This window comes from Eriocheir sinensis, chromosome 57, assembly GCF_024679095.1.
Source record: "Eriocheir sinensis breed Jianghai 21 chromosome 57, ASM2467909v1, whole genome shotgun sequence".
NCBI classification, from domain to species: domain Eukaryota; kingdom Metazoa; phylum Arthropoda; class Malacostraca; order Decapoda; family Varunidae; genus Eriocheir; species Eriocheir sinensis.
Genome location: NC_066565.1, coordinates 4,718,799 through 4,736,728, shown reverse-complemented (window position 1 = coordinate 4,736,728; position 17,930 = coordinate 4,718,799). Strand labels below are relative to the sequence as shown.

Below are 17,930 nucleotides of genomic sequence, written 5' to 3'. Positions count from 1 at the left end.
ACTATTATCAGAGGCCACAAGGGAGATTAGTTGGGCTCTCATGAATGTTTTTAATGTTCATGGTGCAAAAGCCTTGTCAAACTATCACCAGGCTCACAACACTACCCATGGACATACCAACACAACCTCCACCAAAGCCTTGTCAAACTATCACCAGGCTCATAACACTACCCATGGACACACTAACACAACCTCCACCAAAGCCTTGTCAAACTATCACCAGGCTCATAACACTACCCATGGACATACTAACACAACCTCCACCAAAGCCTTGTCAAACTATCACCAGGCTCATAACACTACCCATGGACACACTAACACAACCTCCACCAAAGCCTTGTCAAACTATCACCAGGCTCATAACACTACCCATGGACATACTAACACAACCTCCACCAAAGCCTTGTCAAACTATCACCAGGCTCATAACACTACCCATGGACATACTAACACAACCTCCACCAAAGCCTTGTCAAACTATCACCAGGCTCATAACACTACCCATGGACATACTAACACAACCTCCACCAAAGCCTTGTCAAACTATCACCAGGCTCATAACAGTACCCATGGACACACTAACACAACCTCCACCAAAGCCTTGTCAAACTATCACCAGGCTCATAACACTACCCATGGACATACTAACACAACCTCCACCAAAGCCTTGTCAAACAATCACCAGGCTCATAACACTACCCATGGACATACTAACACAACCTCCACCAAAGCCTTGTCAAACAATCACCAGGCTCATAACACTACCCATGGACATACTAACACAACCTCCACCAAAGCCTTGTCAAACTATCACCAGGCTCATAACACTACCCATGGACATACTAACACAACCTCCACCAAAGCCTTGTCAAACTATCACTAGGCTCATAACACTACCCATGGACATACTAACACAACCTCCACCAAAGCCTTGTCAAACTATCACCAGGCTCATAACACTACCCATGGACATACTAACACAACCTCCACCAAAGCCTTGTCAAACTATCACCAGGCTCATAACACTACCCATGGACATACTAACACAACCTCCACCAAAGCCTTGTCAAACTATCACCAGGCTCATAACACTACCCATGGACATACTAACACAACCTCCACCAAAGCCTTGTCAAACTATCACCAGGCTCATAACACTACCCATGGACATACTAACACAACCTCCACCAAAGCCTTGTCAAACTATCACCAGGCTCATAACACTACCCATGGACATACTAACACAACCTCCACCAAAGCCTTGTCAAACTATCACCAGGCTCATAACACTACCCATGGACATACTAACACAACCTCCACCAAAGCCTTGTCAAACTATCACCAGGCTCATAACACTACCCATGGACATACTAACACAACCTCCACCAAAGCCTTGTCAAACTATCACCAGGCTCATAACACTACCCATGGACATACTAACACAACCTCCACCAAAGCCTTGTCAAACTATCACCAGGCTCATAACACTACCCATGGACATACTAACACAACCTCCACCAAAGCCTTGTCAAACTATCACCAGGCTCATAACACTACCCATGGACATACTAACACAACCTCCACCAAAGCCTTGTCAAACTATCACCAGGCTCATAACACTACCCATGGACATACTAACACAACCTCCACCAAAGCCTTGTCAAACTATCACCAGGCTCATAACACTACCCATGGACATACTAACACAACCTCCACCAAAGCCTTGTCAAACTATCACCAGGCTTATAACACTACCCATGGACATTCTAACACAACCTCCACCAAAGCCTTGTCAAACTATCACCAGGCTTATAACACTACCCATGGACATTCTAACACAACCTCCACCAAAGCCTTGTCAAACTACCACCAGGTTCACACTACCCATGGCCATTCTAACACAACCTCCACCAAAGCCTTGTCAAACTATCACTAGGCTCATAACACTACCCATGGACATACTAACACAACCTCCACCAAAGCCTTGTCAAACTATCACCAGGCTCACAACACTACCCATGGACATACTAACACAACCTCCACCAAAGCCTTGTCAAACTATCACCAGGCTCATAACACTACCCATGGACACACTAACACAACCTCCACCAAAGCCTTGTCAAACTATCACCAGGCTCATAACACTACCCATGGACATACTAACACAACCTCCACCAAAGCCTTGTCAAACAATCACCAGGCTCATAACACTACCCATGGACATACTAACACAACCTCCACCAAAGCCTTGTCAAACTATCACCAGGCTCATAACACTACCCATGGACATACTAACACAACCTCCACCAAAGCCTTGTCAAACTATCACCAGGCTCACAACACTACCCATGGACATACTAACACAACCTCCACCAAAGCCTTGTCAAACTATCACCAGGCTCACAACACTACCCATGGACATACTAACACAACCTCCACCAAAGCCTTGTCAAACTATCACCAGGCTCACAACACTACCCATGGACATACCAACACAACCTCCACCAAAGCCTTGTCAAACTATCACCAGGCTCATAACACTACCCATGGACATACTAACACAACCTCCACCAAAGCCTTGTCAAACTATCACCAGGCTCACAACACTACCCATGGACATACTAACACAACCTCCACCAAAGCCTTGTCAAACTATCACCAGGCTCATAACACTACCCATGGACATACTAACACAACCTCCACCAAAGCCTCGTCCAATGTTTGTGTGTTAGTCCTGAAGTGCTTGAGAATATGACCATGAGTGTTTTGGTTTTGTGTGAAGGTGTGTAGCTTGGTTATAGCACTGCCTGGTGGTTGGGTTAAGTTAGTTACGAGTGGGCTGTGTGAGACAGTGTTAGCCTTATATACAAATACTTTTATGTTAACCCGTCCGCTGCGATTGGAACGGATTTGGCTTTCACTGGTAGCCTGATATCATACACTCCCAGGTCTTTCTCTGCCTCTGTGGTGGATAGTGGAGTGTTTCCCATGTGGTATTGGTGTGCTGGATATCCCTTCACTGGTAGCCTGGTAACATACACTCCCAGGTCTTTCTCTGCCTCTGTGGTGGATAGTGGAGTGTTTCCCATGTGGTATTGGTGTGCTGGATATCCCTTCACTGGTAGCCTGGTAACATACACTCCCAGGTCTTTCTCTGCCTCTGTGGTGGATAGTGGAGTGTTTCCCATGTGGTATTGGTGTGCTGGATATCCCTTCACTGGTAGCCTGGTAACATACACTCCCAGGTCTTTCTCTGCCTCTGTGGTGGATAGTGGAGTGTTTCCCATGTGGTATTGGTGTGCTGGATATCCCTTCACTGGTAGCCTGGTAACATACACTCCCAGGTCTTTCTCTGCCTCTGTGGTGGATAGTGGAGTGTTTCCCATGTGGTATTGGTGTGCTGGATATCCCTTCACTGGTAGCCTGGTAACATACACTCCCAAGTCTTTCTCTGCCTCTGTGGTGGATAGTGAGTGTTTCCCATGTGGTATTGGTGTGCTGGATATCCCTTCACTGGTAGCCTGATATCATATACTCCCAGGTCTTTCTCTGCCTCTGTGGTGGATAGTGGAGTGTTTCCCATGTGGTATTGGTATGCTGGATATCCCTTCACTGGTAGCCTGGTAACATACACTCCCAGGTCTTTCTCTGCCTCTGTGGTGGTTAGTGGAGTGTTTCCCATGTGGTATTGGTGTGCTGGATATCCCTTCACTGGTAGCCTGGTAACATACACTCCCAGGTCTTTCTCTGCCTCTGTGGTGGATAGTGGAGTGTTTCCCATGTGGTAATTGTGTGCTGGATATCCCTTCACTGGTAGCCTGGTAACATACACTCCCAGGTCTTTCTCTGCCTCTGTGGTGGATAGTGGAGTGTTTCCCATGTGGTATTGGTGTGCTGGATATCCCTTCACTAGTACCCTGGTAACATACACTCCCAGGTCTTTCTCTGCCTCTGTGGTGGATAGTGGAGTGTTTCCCATGTGGTATTGGTGTGCTGGATATCCCTTCACTGGTAGCCTGGTAACACTCCCAGGTCTTTCTCTGCCTCTGTGGTGGATAGTGGAGTGTTTCCCATGTGGTATTGGTGTGCTGGATATCCCTTCACTGGTAGCCTGGTAACATACACTCCCAGGTCTTTCTCTGCCTCGGTGGTGGATAGTGGAGTGTTTCCCATGTGGTATTGGTGTGCTGGATATCCCTTCACTGGTAGCCTGGTAACATACACTCCCAGGTCTTTCTCTGCCTCTGTGGTGGATAGTGGAGTGTTTCCCATGTGGTATTGGTGTGCTGGATATCCCTTCACTGGTAGCCTGGTAACATACACTCCCAGGTCTTTCTCTGCCTCTGTGGTGGATAGTGGAGTGTTTCCCATGTGGTATTGGTGTGCTGGATATCCCCTCCCAAGGTGCAGGACTTTACATTTTTCTTCACTGAATTGTAGCAGCCACTTTTTGTTCCATTCCTGTAGCTTGGTGATGTCTTCTTGTAGGAAATCCGCAGTCAAGGGTTTGATGAGGAGACTTGGGTATGAAAAATAAAATAGAGTGACAAAAAGTAAGGAGAGGAATAAAGCAAAAGGGAACATAAACAATATCTAGTGTTCTAAACATTTTGATCCTCCGCCTCTTCCTTTTGATTTTTCTTTTATACCTCTTAATCCTCCTCTTCCTCTTAATCCTCTTTGGAACTTCTTATTTCTTTTAATCCTCTTTTGAACCTCTTAATACACTTCCTTTTCCTCTTAATCCTCCTCCTCTTCCTCTTAATCCTCCTCTTCCTCTTAATCCTCTTCTAAACTTCTTAATACACTTCCTTTTCCTCTTAATCCTTCTCCTCTTCCTCTTAATCCTCCTCTTCCTCTTAATCCTTTTCTAAACTTCTTAATACACTTCCTTTTCCTCTTAATCCTTCTCCTCTTCCTCTTAATCCTCCTCTTCCTCTTAATTCTCTTCTAAACTTCGTAATACACATCCTTTTCCTCTTAATCCTCCTCTTCCTCTTAATCTGCCTCCTCTTCCTCCTAATCCTCTTCTAACCCTCTTAATCCTTCTCCTCTTCCTCTTAATCCTCTTCTAACCCTCTTAATCCTTCTCCTCTTCCTCTTAATCCTCTTCTAACCCTCTTAATCCTTCTCCTCTTCCTCTTAATCCTCTTCTAACCCTCTTAATCCTTCTCCTCTTCCTCTTAATCCTCTTCTAACCCTCTTAATCCTTCTCCTCTTCCTCTTAATCCTCTTCCTTGTCAATCTCGTCAAATTAACAGCTGGGTTGAAACCAAGAAAAATACTGAAATGCAACCACGATTTATACCTAACATCACCATCTGACCTGACCCATTCATAACCTGCCCTAACAACCCGATGAAGCAACCAACAGAGGGTAACCAAGCAGCCTTACGTAACACAAACACACTAGGCGGAGTACCAAGAAGCAGAAACAATACGAATCTAATATTAAAATCATCCGGCAAAACCCATTTATAACCCTGCCTGGAGATGTAATGATATCTTACCCTGACACCCCAATAAAGTAACCAATAGAGGGTAACTAAGCAACCTTACCTAATACAAACACACTAGGCGGAGTACAGGTGACTCGATTGACGCGAGTATTGTGTCCTTGAAGAGGTCGCGTAAATCAAAAACAATGTAAATCAAACAAGAGGTAGGTTTGTACCTTTATTGCCTACTGTATCACTCTGACTCCTCTCCCTCTCGTGGTTCCTCCTCTGGCTGCCCTTCCCCTCGTGGTAGCACAGCAGCGAGGGTGTTGTTGTTGTTGAGTAGCGTGGCAGCGTGGGTACTGTATTGTTGTTCAAGTGGCGCGCGGGAAGAACTGAGCTCAGCTGTGTGGCCGTGGTGCTGTGTGAGTCCAGTTGTATGAGACATCTGGTGGCCACTCCATAAAATATCACGTATAAGTGAAAAAAACGTAAATTAAACATTTATTTGGATTTTGGACCCCGTGTTATTTAAAAACGCATAAACCAAACTCGTGTAAATCGAGAGTTACCTGTTCTAAGAAGCAGAAACAATACGAATCTAATACAGGTAACTCGATTTATGCGAGTTTGGTTTACGCGTTTTTGCAATAACGCGGGGTCCAAAATACATATAAATGTTTAATTTACATGTTTTTTTCATTAATACGCGATATTTTATGGAGTGTCCACCAGATGTCTCACGCAACTGGACTCACACGGCGCCGCGGCCACACAGCTGAGCTCAGTTCTTCCCGCGCGCCACTTGAACAACAATACAGTACCCACGCTGCCATGTTACTCAACAGTCAACAATAAGGGTGGGCAGGTACCGGTACCAGTACCGGCACTAACGGTACCAGCTATACGGTACGGTACCGGTACCAATACTAGCCAGTCGCTCATGGTTTCCTTCATTTTTTACTCACATGAGTGAGGCTGAAACTGAGTGCCTGAGTGGATATCTCGGTGATATGGATATTCTCTCTCTCTCTCTCTCTCTCTCTCTCTCTCTCTCTCTCTCTCTCTCTCTCTCTCTCTCTCTCTCTCTCCACTGAATGAAGTGAATATTTATTTTTCGATAGAAACCTACCTCTTGTTTGATTTACATTGTTTTTGATTTACGCGACCTCCTCAAGGACACAATACTCGCATAAATCGAGAGTTACCTGTATTAAAGTCATCCGGCAAAACCTATTTATTACCTTGCCTTGAGATTTAATAATGCAAAATGCAGCGTAACCCAGCAACGTTACGTCATGCTCACACACCTGGCGATACACGGAGAAGTATAAGCGATGAGAATCTAATATAAAAGCCATCTGACGGAACCCATTTATGACCTAGCCTAGGAAGGTGATATGGCAAGGTGTAGCATAACCAAGCGACCTTACGTAATACAAACCCAGTAGGCGGCGGACTAATTAGTATAAGCATAAACGAATTGAATATGAAAGTCGTTCGTCAAGACCCATTTATAAGATGGAACCAAGAAACATTATTATTATTATTATTATTATTATTATTATTATTATTATTATTATTATTAGTCATCCCTCAAATAGTACGGTTTCTAATAGTTTGGTTTCAGTTCTATACGGATTGTCATAGAAGATCTTTTAAGGGTTTTTAAATTTCCTGCTCGTCAAGAAAAAAAAAAAAAAAAAATCCCATGAAAATTCACATAAAACCGAAACCAAACTATTGGAAACCGTACTATTTGAGGGATGACCGTATTATTGTTATTATTATTATTATTATTATTATTTTGTATTTTTAAAGACTACCATTTTTCTCGGTATCGGGCAGTGCCAGGTCTGTTTAGTAACTGTAATCAGCTACCTTATAAATGAACCAAACAGCTGACTACACCATCACCAATATATTAGACTCTCAAAACTGACTATAATTGACGGTATTTGTCATTGCTGCCCACCTGTTACTGACGCTGGCAACTGTTTCTCCTTCATTGGCTATCATATATTATTCAAGAAATCATACCCATTAATCGATAGCAGATTGCAAGAGCACAATAATTCACACCTCAGACTCATGGACCGAGACTTTAAGGGGGGACTGTTTGGGTCTACATCAATTATTTCAAACATCCATATCTGGTCATTATAGGGGGGACTGTTTGGGTCTACATCAATTATTTAAAACATCCATATCTGCTCATTATAGGGGGGACTGTTTGGGTCTACATCAATTATTTCAAACATCCATATCTGGTCATTAAGGGGGGACTGTTTGGGTCTACATCAATTATTTCAAACATCCACATCTGGTCATTAAGGGGGGACTGTTTGGGTCTACATCAATTATTTCAAACATCCATATCTGGTCATTATAGGGGGGACTGTTTGGGTCTACATCAATTATTTCAAACATCCACATCTGCTCATTATAGGGGGGACTGTTTGGGTCTACATCAGTTATTTTTTCACATCCATATCTGCTCATTAAGGGGGGACTGTTTGGGTCTACATCAATTATTTCAAACATCCATATCTGCTCATTAAGGGGGGACTGTTTGGGTCTACATCAATTATTTTTTCACATCCATATCTGCTCATTAAGGGGGGACTGTTTGGGTCTACATCAATTATTTCAAACATCCATATCTGCTCATTAAGGGGGGACTGTTTGGGTCTACATCAATTATTTTTTCACATCCATATCTGCTCATTAAGGGGACTGTTTGGGTCTACATCAATTATTTTTCACCTCCATATCTGCTCATTAAGGGGGGACTGTTTGGGTCTACATCAATTATTTTTTCACATCCATATCTGCTCATTAAGGGGGGACTGTTTGGGTCTACATCAATTATTTCAAACATCCATATCTGCTCATTAAGGGGGGACTGTTTGGGTCTACATCAATTATTTCAAACATCCATATCTGCTCATTATAGGGGGGACTGTTTGGGTCTACATCAATTATTTCAAACATCCATATCTGCTCATTAAGGGGGGACTGTTTGGGTCTACATCAATTATTTCAAACATCCACATCTGCTCATTATAGGGGGGACTGTTTGGGTCTACATCAATTATTTCAAACATCCATATCTGCTCATTAAGGGGGGACTGTTTGGGTCTACATCAATTATTTCAAACATCCATATCTGCTCATTAAGGGGGGACTGTTTGTGTCTACATCAATTATTTCAAACATCCATATCTGCTCATTAAGGGGGGACTGTTTGGGTCTACATCAATTATTTCAAACATCCATATCTGGTCATTAAGGGGGGACTGTTTGGGTCTACATCAATTATTTCAAACATCCATATCTGCTCATTATAGGGGGGACTGTTTGGGTCTACATCAATTATTTCAAACATCCACATCTGCTCATTAAGGGGGGACTGTTTGGGTCTACATCAATTATTTCAAACATCCATATCTGCTCATTAAGGGGGGACTGTTTGGGTCTACATCAATTATTTCAAACATCCATATCTGCTCATTAAGGGGGGACTGTTTGGGTCTACATCAATTATTTCAAACATCCATATCTGCTCATTAAGGGGGGACTGTTTGGGTCTACATCAATTATTTCAAACATCCATATCTGCTCATTAAGGGGGGACTGTTTGGGTCTACATCAATTATTTCAAACATCCATATCTGCTCATTAAGGGGGGACTGTTTGGGTCTACATCAATTATTTCAAACATCCATATCTGCTCATTATAGGGGGGACTGTTTGGGTCTACATCAATTATTTCAAACATCCATATCTGCTCATTATAGGGGGGACTGTTTGGGTCTACATCAATTATTTCAAACATCCACATCTGCTCATTATAGGGGGGACTGTTTGGGTCTACATCAATTATTTCAAACATCCACATCTGCTCATTATAGGGGGGACTGTTTGGGTCTACATCAATTATTTCAAACATCCACATCTGCTCATTATAGGGGGGACTGTTTGGGTCTACATCAATTATTTCAAACATCCATATCTGCTCATTATAGGGGGGACTGTTTGGGTCTACATCAATTATTTCAAACATCCATATCTGCTCATTAAGAGGGGACTGTTTGGGTCTACATCAATTATTTCAAACATCCATATCTGCTCATTATAGGGGGGACTGTTTGGGTCTACATCAATTATTTCAAACATCCATATCTGCTCATTAAGGTGGGACTGTTTGGGTCTACATCAATTTTTTTTTCCTTGATGCCCTTTCATGGAGTTCAATATCTTCTTTTATTTATTTATTTTATTTATTTATTTATTTTTTCCATCAGAGGACACGGGTGAAGGGCAATAAAAATAGTACCCCCCAAAAAAAGCCCGCTACTCGTAATTCTCCTCTCTGGGGTTGAACAGAATGAATAATAACAATGATAATTAATAATAGAAATCTTCCCTTCTTCTTCTTTTCATCTGACATCCTTATTACCCTTCGTGGACTTGGACGGAACAGATAATAATAATAATAAATAATAATCAATCTGCGTCATGTCTTGGCGTTACGAGTGCTGTGTCGGATTGTTACGTAGTTATATAAAAAACGGTCTCATGTAAGGATGCTGTTAGAGGACTGTTACGCTCTCATGTGATATAGATCCTCGTTGATGTAAGGTTACTTTGTGTTGGTGGCTGTTACTGTGTTGGGGTGTGTGGTTGTTAGGTTGAGTTGGGTGCGATATTGGTTGTTAGCGAGCGGTGTATGTTATGGTTAGGTTGTTGGTGAGGTGGGTGTGTGGTATGGTTAGGTTGTTGGTGAGCTGTGTTGTGAGGTTGTTAGGTTGAGTTGGGTACGACATTGGTTGTTAGCGAGTGGTGTATGATATGGTTTGGTTGTTGGTGAGGTGTGTGTGTCATGGTTAGGTTGCTGGTGAGCTGTGTTGTGAGGTTGTTAGGTTGAGTTGGGTATGACATTGGTTGTTGGTGAGCTTGGTGTGTCATGGTTAGGTTGTCTGTGAGTAGTGTTGTGAGGTTGTAAGAGTAAGTTGGGTATGATATTGTTAGCTTGTTAGTTTGGGTACATGATGGTTAGGCTCTCAGCAAATTGGATATGCTGTACTTCACTTACGTAATGTCATGTTCATATCCCTACGTAGAGGTGATTCATTGGACATACGCAGCCATCTACCCCTCCTCACCACACATATCCAACCCCTCCCCCTCCTTCTCCAACACACACACACACACTTACGTAAGCAATCCATATGCCGACGCTCGTACGTAATGTGCCTTGTTTGTCCCCACACGGTCGCTTGTCTGGAGGTGACGGTGACAAATTGGTGTGTCTGCTCCCGCTGTGCTGTGCGTATTAATTCACCAGCGCCGGACAGGTATTGAATGAGTACAGGATCCATACTTGTGTGTCAACAGAGTACACACACACACACACACACACACACACCATACACTTCTTATACTTTCTTTTTTATAATGTTATTTTTACCTTGGTGTAGAAATAACCCTTCGTAACATATCTTCCCTCCTCTTAAGAACCACACCTTTTCTCTCCCCCCGCACGTCGTAAGCCTTTTAATGTCCTTTTAATGTTCCAGTGAGAGAGAGAACTAAGTGAATGAATTGAACTTAACCTGGTAGCAGCGGGGATCATGTTTCTTAATGGTCCCTCTAAGCGAGAAAAATGAGAAAAAATCACCCCTCACACAAACCATTTCATAATATATATCAAAGCATTTGTGATCAGTTTATGTATCATCTATTTTGGGAGGTTATATCATGGCACAAATTTGGCCCGTCGTTGCTACACGGTAAAGCCACAAATTTGGCCTGTCACTGCTACACGGTAAAGCCACAAATTTGGCCCGTCGTTGCTACACAGGAAAGCCACAAATTTGGCCCGTCGCTGCTACACGGTAAAGCCACAAATTTGGCCCGTCGCTGCTACACAGGAAAGCCACAAATTTGCCCCGTCGTTGCTACACGGTAAAGCCACAAATTTGGCCCATCGTTGCTACACGGTAAAGCCACAAATTTGGCCCATCGCTGCTACACAGTAAAGCCACAAATTTGGCCCGTCGCTGCTACACAGGAAAGCCACAAATTTGGCCCGTCGCTGCTACACAGTAAAGCCACAAATTTGGCCCGTCGCTGCTACACGGTAAAGCCACAAATTTGGCCCATCGTTGCTACACGGGAAAGCCACAAATTTGCCCATCGCTTCTATTGGGTTAATGTCCTTTTAATGTCCCAGTAAGAAAGAGAAAGTGAACGAATTGAACTCAGGCTTCCGCTCGGCCACACATCATCTACCTCACTTAACTAAAGGCTGTTCTGTTATCTCACCTACTACAATCAACTTAGAAGCAGGCAACGGTGACTCCGGTCCTGACGAGTGAGGTAACAGTTCGCGCCTTAAACAAACACTTAACAAACAAACAGTTGCACGCATCCACCTCAGTAACCACCTAAAAACTTTCACTCAACCCGGTAGCAACGACGGGCCAAATTTGTGGCTTTACCGTGTAGCAGCGACGGGCCAAATTTGTGGCTTTACCGTGTAGCAGCGACGGGCCAAATTTGTGGCTTTACCGTGTAGCAGTGACGGGCCAAATTTGTGGCTTTACCGTGTAGCAGCGATGGGCCAAATTTGTGGCTTTACCGTGTAGCAGCGGCCAAATTTGTTGATTTACCGTGTAGCAGCGACGGGCCAAATTTGTGGCTTTACCATGTAACAGCAGGCCAAATTTGTGGCTTTACCGTGTAGCAGCGACGGGCCAAATTTGTGGCTTTACCGTGTAGCAGCGACGGGCCAAATCTGTGGCTTTACCATGTAGCAGCGCCGGGCCAAATTTGTGCCATGATATAAACCCCCCCCAAAAAAATAGATGATACATAAACTGATCACAAATGCGTTGATATATATTATGAAATGGTTTGTGTGAGTGATGATTTTTTCTCATTTTTCTCGCTTAGAGGGACCATTAAGAAACATGATCCCTGCTGCTACCGGGTTGAGTCCTAGGGTCATATCATTAGACATTTCACCGCCCAAGAACACTAATATGACAGGGCTTTCGTAGGAGTTGTGGGCATTTCCAGGAGCAGTTCTATGACCCTGGTGATAGTGTGACCTTTCCTCTTTACCATGAACCTGTAAAAACACTCATTAGAACCCGACTTTAGGAGCAGCGAGTAGCGGGCCTTTTTTTTATTATTGTTTTCTTTTTTTGTGTGCCCTTGAGCTGCCTCCTTTGTTGTAAAAAAAAAAAAAAAAAAAAAAAAAACTGACCCCCTCTTTGACCTTTAGAAATAGATAATGTGAGTAGCGAAATTGTCTTGTGATATTGCCCCTACACACTTTCTCTCCCCCCGCAGGCACTCGCTGGACAACGACAAGATCCTGCTGCGAGGGTGCATCCTTCGGAACACCCATTGGTGCTACGGCGTGGTCATCTTCGCCGGCAAGGACACCAAGCTCATGATGAACTCCGGCAAGACCAAGTTTAAGCGCACAAGCATCGACAGACTCCTTAACTTTATCATTCTGGGGGTGAGTGTTTAGGGGGGTCGGCAGGGTGTGTGTGTGTGTGTGTGAGTGTGTGTGAGTGAGTGAGTGTTTCGGAAGGTTGTGTTTGTGTGTGTGTGTGTGTTTTGGGTAGTGGGTGTTGTTTGTGTGTGTGTTTTGGGTTGTGTGTGTTGTTTGTGTGTGTGTGTGTGTGTGTGTGTGAGTGGGTGAGTGTTTCGGAAGGTTGTGTTTGTGTGTGTGTGTGTGTGTTTTGGGTAGTGGGTGTTGTTTTTGTGTGTGTTTTGGGTTGTGTGTGTGTGTGTGTGTGTGTGTAAGCAAGATGGAGAGAAGGGAAGGAGACGGAGGAGAAAAGAAAGAAAAGGAGGTAAGAAAAGTGAAGGAGAAGAAAGGAAGGAAGAAAGAACAGAGGAAAAGGAAATGAAAATAAAAGAAAGAAGAGAAAGAAAAGGGAAAAAGAAGGAAGGAAGAACAGAGGAAAGGACAATGATAATAAAAGAAGGAAGAGAAAGAACAGAGGAAAAAAGGAAGGAAGAAAAGTGAAGGAAGAACAGAGGAAAAGGGAATGAAAATAAAAGAAGGAAGAGAAAGAAGAGGAAGAAAAGAGGAAAGGAGGAAAGAAAAGTGGAAAAGAGAAGAGAGGAAGGAGGTATGGAGGAAAAGAGAGAGAAAAGAAAGGAAGGAAGAGGAAGAAGGGGAGAAGAGAGGAAGGGAAGGGAAGGGGAAGGAGAGAAAGTGTGTGTGTGTGTGTGTGTAGGGGGAAGGGTGTATGTGTGTTTGTGTGTGTACTTGTCTCTCTCTCTCTCTCTCTCTCTCTCTCTCTCTCTCTCTCTCTCTCTCTCTCTCTCTCTCTCTCTCTCTCTCTCTCTCTCTCTCTCTTTATTTTTTTTTATTTTTCTCTTTTTTTTCTCCTATTTTCTTTTCTCTATCAATCTATCTATCTATCTATCTATCTATCAATGTTTATTAACATTCAAAATATTCATAACTTCTTCCTGCAGTCTCTCGGAAACACACACACACACACACACACACACACACACACACACACACACACACACACACACACACACACACACATACAAAGGTTTCAGTGTTTTCTTCTTTTGGCTACATTGCATTCATAAGGTTGTGTGTGTGTGTGTGTGTGTGTGTGTGTGTGTGTGTGTGACCACCAGATATTTTCCTAACTAGTAAACCTAACCTAACCTAACCTAACCATTGTAACCTAACCTAACCTAACCTAACCTAATGTGTTTGTGTTTTAAAAGAACCAAACATACCTGACCTAACCTGACTGACCTAACCTAACTTTACTTAACCTGACCAACCTAACCTAACCTAACATAACCTTACAAAACACACTCCTAACCTATCCTAACCTGACCAACCTAACCTAACCTAACATAACCTTACGAAACACACTCCTAACCTAACCTAACCTGACCAACCTAACCTAACCTAACATAACCTTACGAAACACACTCCTAACCTATCCTAACCTGACCAACCTAACCTAACCTAACATAACCTAACAAAACACACTCCTAACCTATCCTAACCTGACCAACCTAACCTAACCTAACATAACCTAACAAAACACACTCCTAACCTATCCTAACCTGACCAACCTAACCTAACCTAACATAACCTAACAAAACACACTCCTAACCTATCCTAACCTGACCAACCTAACCTAACCTAACATAACCTAACAAAACACACTCCTAACCTATCCTAACCTGACCAACCTAACCTAACCTAACATAACCTAACAAAACACACTCCTAACCCATCCTAACCTGACCAACCTAACCTAACCTAACATAACCTAACAAAACACACTCCTAACCTATCCTAACCTGACCAACCTAACCTAAACTCACATAACCTAACAAAACACACTCCTAACCTATCCGAACCTGACCAACCTTACCTAACCTAACTAAACCTAACCTACCCTAACCTAACCTAACCTAACCTGACCTAACCTAATGAAACACACTCCTAACCTAACCTAACCTAACCAGCCTAACCTAACCTAACCTAACCAACCTAACCTAACCTAACCTAAATAAACCTAACCTAACCTAACCTAAATAAACCTAACCTAACCTAACCTAACCAAGTGACATGTGTTGTGTTTGTTCCCGGCAGATTGTGTTCTTCCTGCTGTCCATGTGTCTCTTCTGCACTGTGGCGTGTGGCATCTGGGAAACCCTCACAGGTGGGTGCCGCGGAGAGAGAGAGAGAGAGAGAGAGAGAGAGAGAGAGAGAGAGAGAGAGAGAGAGAGAGAGAGAGAAAATAGGTGATAGATATTAAAATGTGGCAGGATTTCACCTTAGAATTATTAGCATGCATGGTGAGACTATTGAGAGAGAGAGAGAGAGAGAGAGAGAGAGAGAGAGAGAGAGAGAGAGAGAGAGAGAGAGAGAGAATAGGTGATATATATTAAATTGTGTCCTGTTTTCACCTTTCAATTATTATCATGCCTGGTGAGACTATAGAGAGAGAGAGAGAGAGAGAGAGAGAGAGAGAGAGAGAGAGAGAGAGAGAGAGAGAGAGAGAAAATAGGTGATAGATATTAAAATGTGGCAGGATTTCACCTTAGAATTATTAGCATGCATGGTGAGACTATTGAGAGAGAGAGAGAGAGAGAGAGAGAGAGAGAGAGAGAGAGAGAGAGAGAGAGAGAATAGGTGATAGATATTAAAATGTGGCAGGATTTCACCTTAGAATTATTAACATGCATGGTGAGACTATTGAGAGAGAGAGAGAGAGAGAGAGAGAGAGAGAGAGAGAGAGAGAGAGAGAGAGAGAGAGAATAGGTGATAGATATTAAAATGTGGCAAGATTTCACCTTAGAATTATTAGCATGCATGGTGAGACTATTGAGAGAGAGAGAGAGAGAGAGAGAGAGAGAGAGAGAGAGAGAGAGAATAGGTGATAGATATTAAAATGTGGCAGGATTTCACCTTAGAATTATTAGCATGCATGGTGAGACTTGAGAGAGAGAGAGAGAGAGAGAGAGAGAGAGAGAGAGAGAGAGAGAGAGAGAGAGAGAGAGATTGCTGTAAGGGCACAAGGGTACAAATGTCCACAGCTACACATATCCACAGTACCATCAGTCGTAATAACAATCACAACAAAAAATCAAAATCGCTCTCCGCAACTCTGCACCACTAACGCCAATTTCCCATTCTCCTGGCAGGCCAATACTTCCGCGAGTACCTTCCGTGGGACACCCTTATACCGTCGGACCCGGTGGGCGGCGCGGCAGTCATCGGCCTCCTCATCTTCTTCTCCTACGCCATTGTCTTAAACACCGTAGTGCCTATCTCTCTCTACGTAAGGTGAGGCGGGGGTGCTTGGGCTGTGTATGTGTCGATGTGTTATGTGTTTGTTGTGTTGTGGTGTGGTGTCTGTCGTATGTTAGGTGTGTTGAGTGCTTCCTTCTCCTTCCTTTCTTTCTCTTTTTTTCCCTCTCTCCTTCCTCTCTCCTCCACTTTTCTTCCATCTCTCCTTCCTTCCTCTCTCCTCCACTTTTCTTCCTTCATTAAGTGTTGAAAGCTCCTAAAGACTTGACAATACACATACTTTCCCAGCTACTCTTTGGATCATGTCTGGCTATCTTACAAGCATCACACCACATTAGCAGCACACACACACACATATCACCATGACGCAACTGTACACACCACCATCACGTTCGACTGACCTCTCTCCCCTTCGGCAGCGTGGAGGTCATTCGTTTGGCCCAGAGTTTCCTGATCAACTGGGACAACGAGATGTATTACGCAGTGACCAAGACGCACGCCAAGGCCCGCACCACCACCCTGAACGAGGAGCTTGGGCAGATCGAGTACATCTTCTCCGACAAGACCGGAACCCTCACGCAGGTATGGGGGGGAAGCGGAAGAGAGAGAGAGGAAAATAAAAGAAAAGGAAAAAGAGAAGCTAAAAATGAGAAGTAAGAAAAAAAAGAGGAAACTGACGAAAAAACAAAGAAAATTAGAAGAAAATAAAAAAGATTAAAAGAGAAACAAAAGAAAATTAAGAGAAAAATAATGAGAAGGAAAAAAATATAGAAAAAAACTACAAAAATTAAAAGAAAAAAGAGAAAAATAATAAGAAAAAAATAGAAAAAAACAACAAAAATTAAAATAAAAAAAAGAAAACAGAAAAATAATGAGAAGAAAAAAATATAGAAAAAACAACAAAAATTAAAAGAGAAAAGAAAACTAAGAAAAATAATGAGAGAGAGAGAGAGAGAGAGAGAGAGAGAGAGAGAGAGAGAGAGAGAGAGAGAGAGAGAGAGAGAGAGAGAAAATACAAACTAACTAAACTAAATCAAACTAAGAATGAAAACTAAAAAAAAAAGAAATACTAAATAAAAAAAATCAAAATAAAACAAACAAAATTAGAAGAAAAAGGAAAAAAATAGAGAAAAGAAGGAAAATTAAAGGAAAAAAAAAGAAGAAAATAATTAGTAAAAGAAAAAAAAGAAACAAAATGAAAACTGAAAAAAAAGAAACTGACAGAAAACAAAAAAAACTAAAGAAATAAAAGAAAAAAGAAAAAAAAATTAAAAGAAAAGAAAAGAAAACTTAGAAAAATAATGAGAGAGAGAGAGAGAGAGAGAGAGAGAGAGAGAGAGAGAGAGAGAGAAACTAACTAAACTAAATCAAACTAAAATTGAAAACTTAGAAAAAAAAGAAACCAAAAAAAAAAAAAAATACTAAATAAAAAAATGAAAATAGAACAAAAAATTAGAAGAAAAAGAAAAAAAATAGAGAAAAGAACGAAAATTAAAGGGAAAAAAATAGATGAACAGATAGACAGACGGATTGATAGATAGATACAAAGATTGATGGATGGATAGATAGATAGAAAGATAACTCCCGTCCTCCCTCGGCAGAACATCATGGCATTCAACAAGTGTTCCATCGCCGGCCACAGCTTCGGCGAGGTCATCGATCCG

General features: G+C 42.4%; 2 protein-coding genes and 2 long non-coding RNA genes across 34 annotated transcripts in view; 2 read left to right on the top strand and 2 right to left on the bottom strand.

The window, feature by feature from the left end:
- The window catches only part of LOC126984664 (phospholipid-transporting ATPase ID-like), a 199,204-nt gene that overhangs the window by 133,588 nt on the left and 47,686 nt on the right, over window positions 1-17,930 (top strand). For all 7 annotated transcript variants that reach the window (XM_050838545.1, XM_050838548.1, XM_050838546.1 and 4 more), the window contains 5 exons: window positions 12,801-12,975; window positions 15,106-15,175; window positions 16,161-16,302; window positions 16,686-16,848; window positions 17,868-17,930. The exon at window positions 17,868-17,930 is cut by the window's right edge and continues 30 nt beyond it. In XM_050838545.1, the coding sequence (XP_050694502.1) occupies window positions 12,801-12,975; window positions 15,106-15,175; window positions 16,161-16,302; window positions 16,686-16,848; window positions 17,868-17,930 (613 nt within the window). The remainder of the gene's footprint in view (window positions 1-12,800; window positions 12,976-15,105; window positions 15,176-16,160; window positions 16,303-16,685; window positions 16,849-17,867) is intronic.
- On the bottom strand, window positions 10-2,710 carry LOC126984670 (uncharacterized). Of its 9 annotated transcripts, none has more exons than XR_007737351.1 (4): window positions 2,566-2,710; window positions 2,038-2,433; window positions 787-1,710; window positions 10-522 (listed from the first exon to the last, which is right to left on the bottom strand). It is a non-coding gene; the product is annotated as an uncharacterized LOC126984670 (long non-coding RNA). The 9 variants fall into 9 exon arrangements; XR_007737349.1 differs by having other exon boundaries at window positions 2,038-2,499; window positions 2,566-2,698; XR_007737352.1 differs by having other exon boundaries at window positions 2,038-2,367; window positions 2,500-2,648.
- On the top strand, window positions 2,922-5,923 carry LOC126984665 (uncharacterized). 17 transcript variants are annotated; one of them, XR_007737307.1, is made up of 3 exons: window positions 2,922-3,047; window positions 3,542-3,838; window positions 4,033-4,521. XR_007737307.1 is itself a non-coding variant. In XM_050838556.1 (3 exons), exons 1-3 carry the CDS (start codon window positions 2,989-2,991, stop codon window positions 4,535-4,537), a joined length of 960 nt encoding a protein of 319 aa, XP_050694513.1. In that variant the 3' UTR covers window positions 4,538-4,552. The 17 variants fall into 17 exon arrangements, 9 of the variants coding, with proteins under 9 accessions (XP_050694513.1, XP_050694512.1, XP_050694508.1 ...); XM_050838556.1 differs by having other exon boundaries at window positions 2,989-3,245; window positions 3,542-3,739; window positions 4,033-4,552; XM_050838555.1 differs by having other exon boundaries at window positions 2,989-3,344; window positions 3,641-3,739; window positions 4,033-4,552.
- Window positions 14,089-14,853, bottom strand: LOC126984674 (uncharacterized). The gene is made up of 3 exons (XR_007737367.1): window positions 14,780-14,853; window positions 14,441-14,719; window positions 14,089-14,380 (listed from the first exon to the last, which is right to left on the bottom strand). It is a non-coding gene; the product is annotated as an uncharacterized LOC126984674 (long non-coding RNA).

Bases quoted from the DNA above. Each gene is read 5' to 3' on its own strand.
- LOC126984665 (XM_050838549.1), top strand. From the start codon at position 2,989: ATGTGGTATTGGTGTGCTGGATATCCCTTCACTGGTAGCCTGGTAACA. The intron at 3,444-3,541 runs GTCTTTCTCTGC...ATATACTCCCAG, and splicing joins CTGGTAACATACACTCCCAA to GTCTTTCTCTGCCTCTGTGG. The intron at 3,740-4,032 runs GTCTTTCTCTGC...TAACACTCCCAG, and splicing joins CTGGTAACATACACTCCCAG to GTCTTTCTCTGCCTCTGTGG.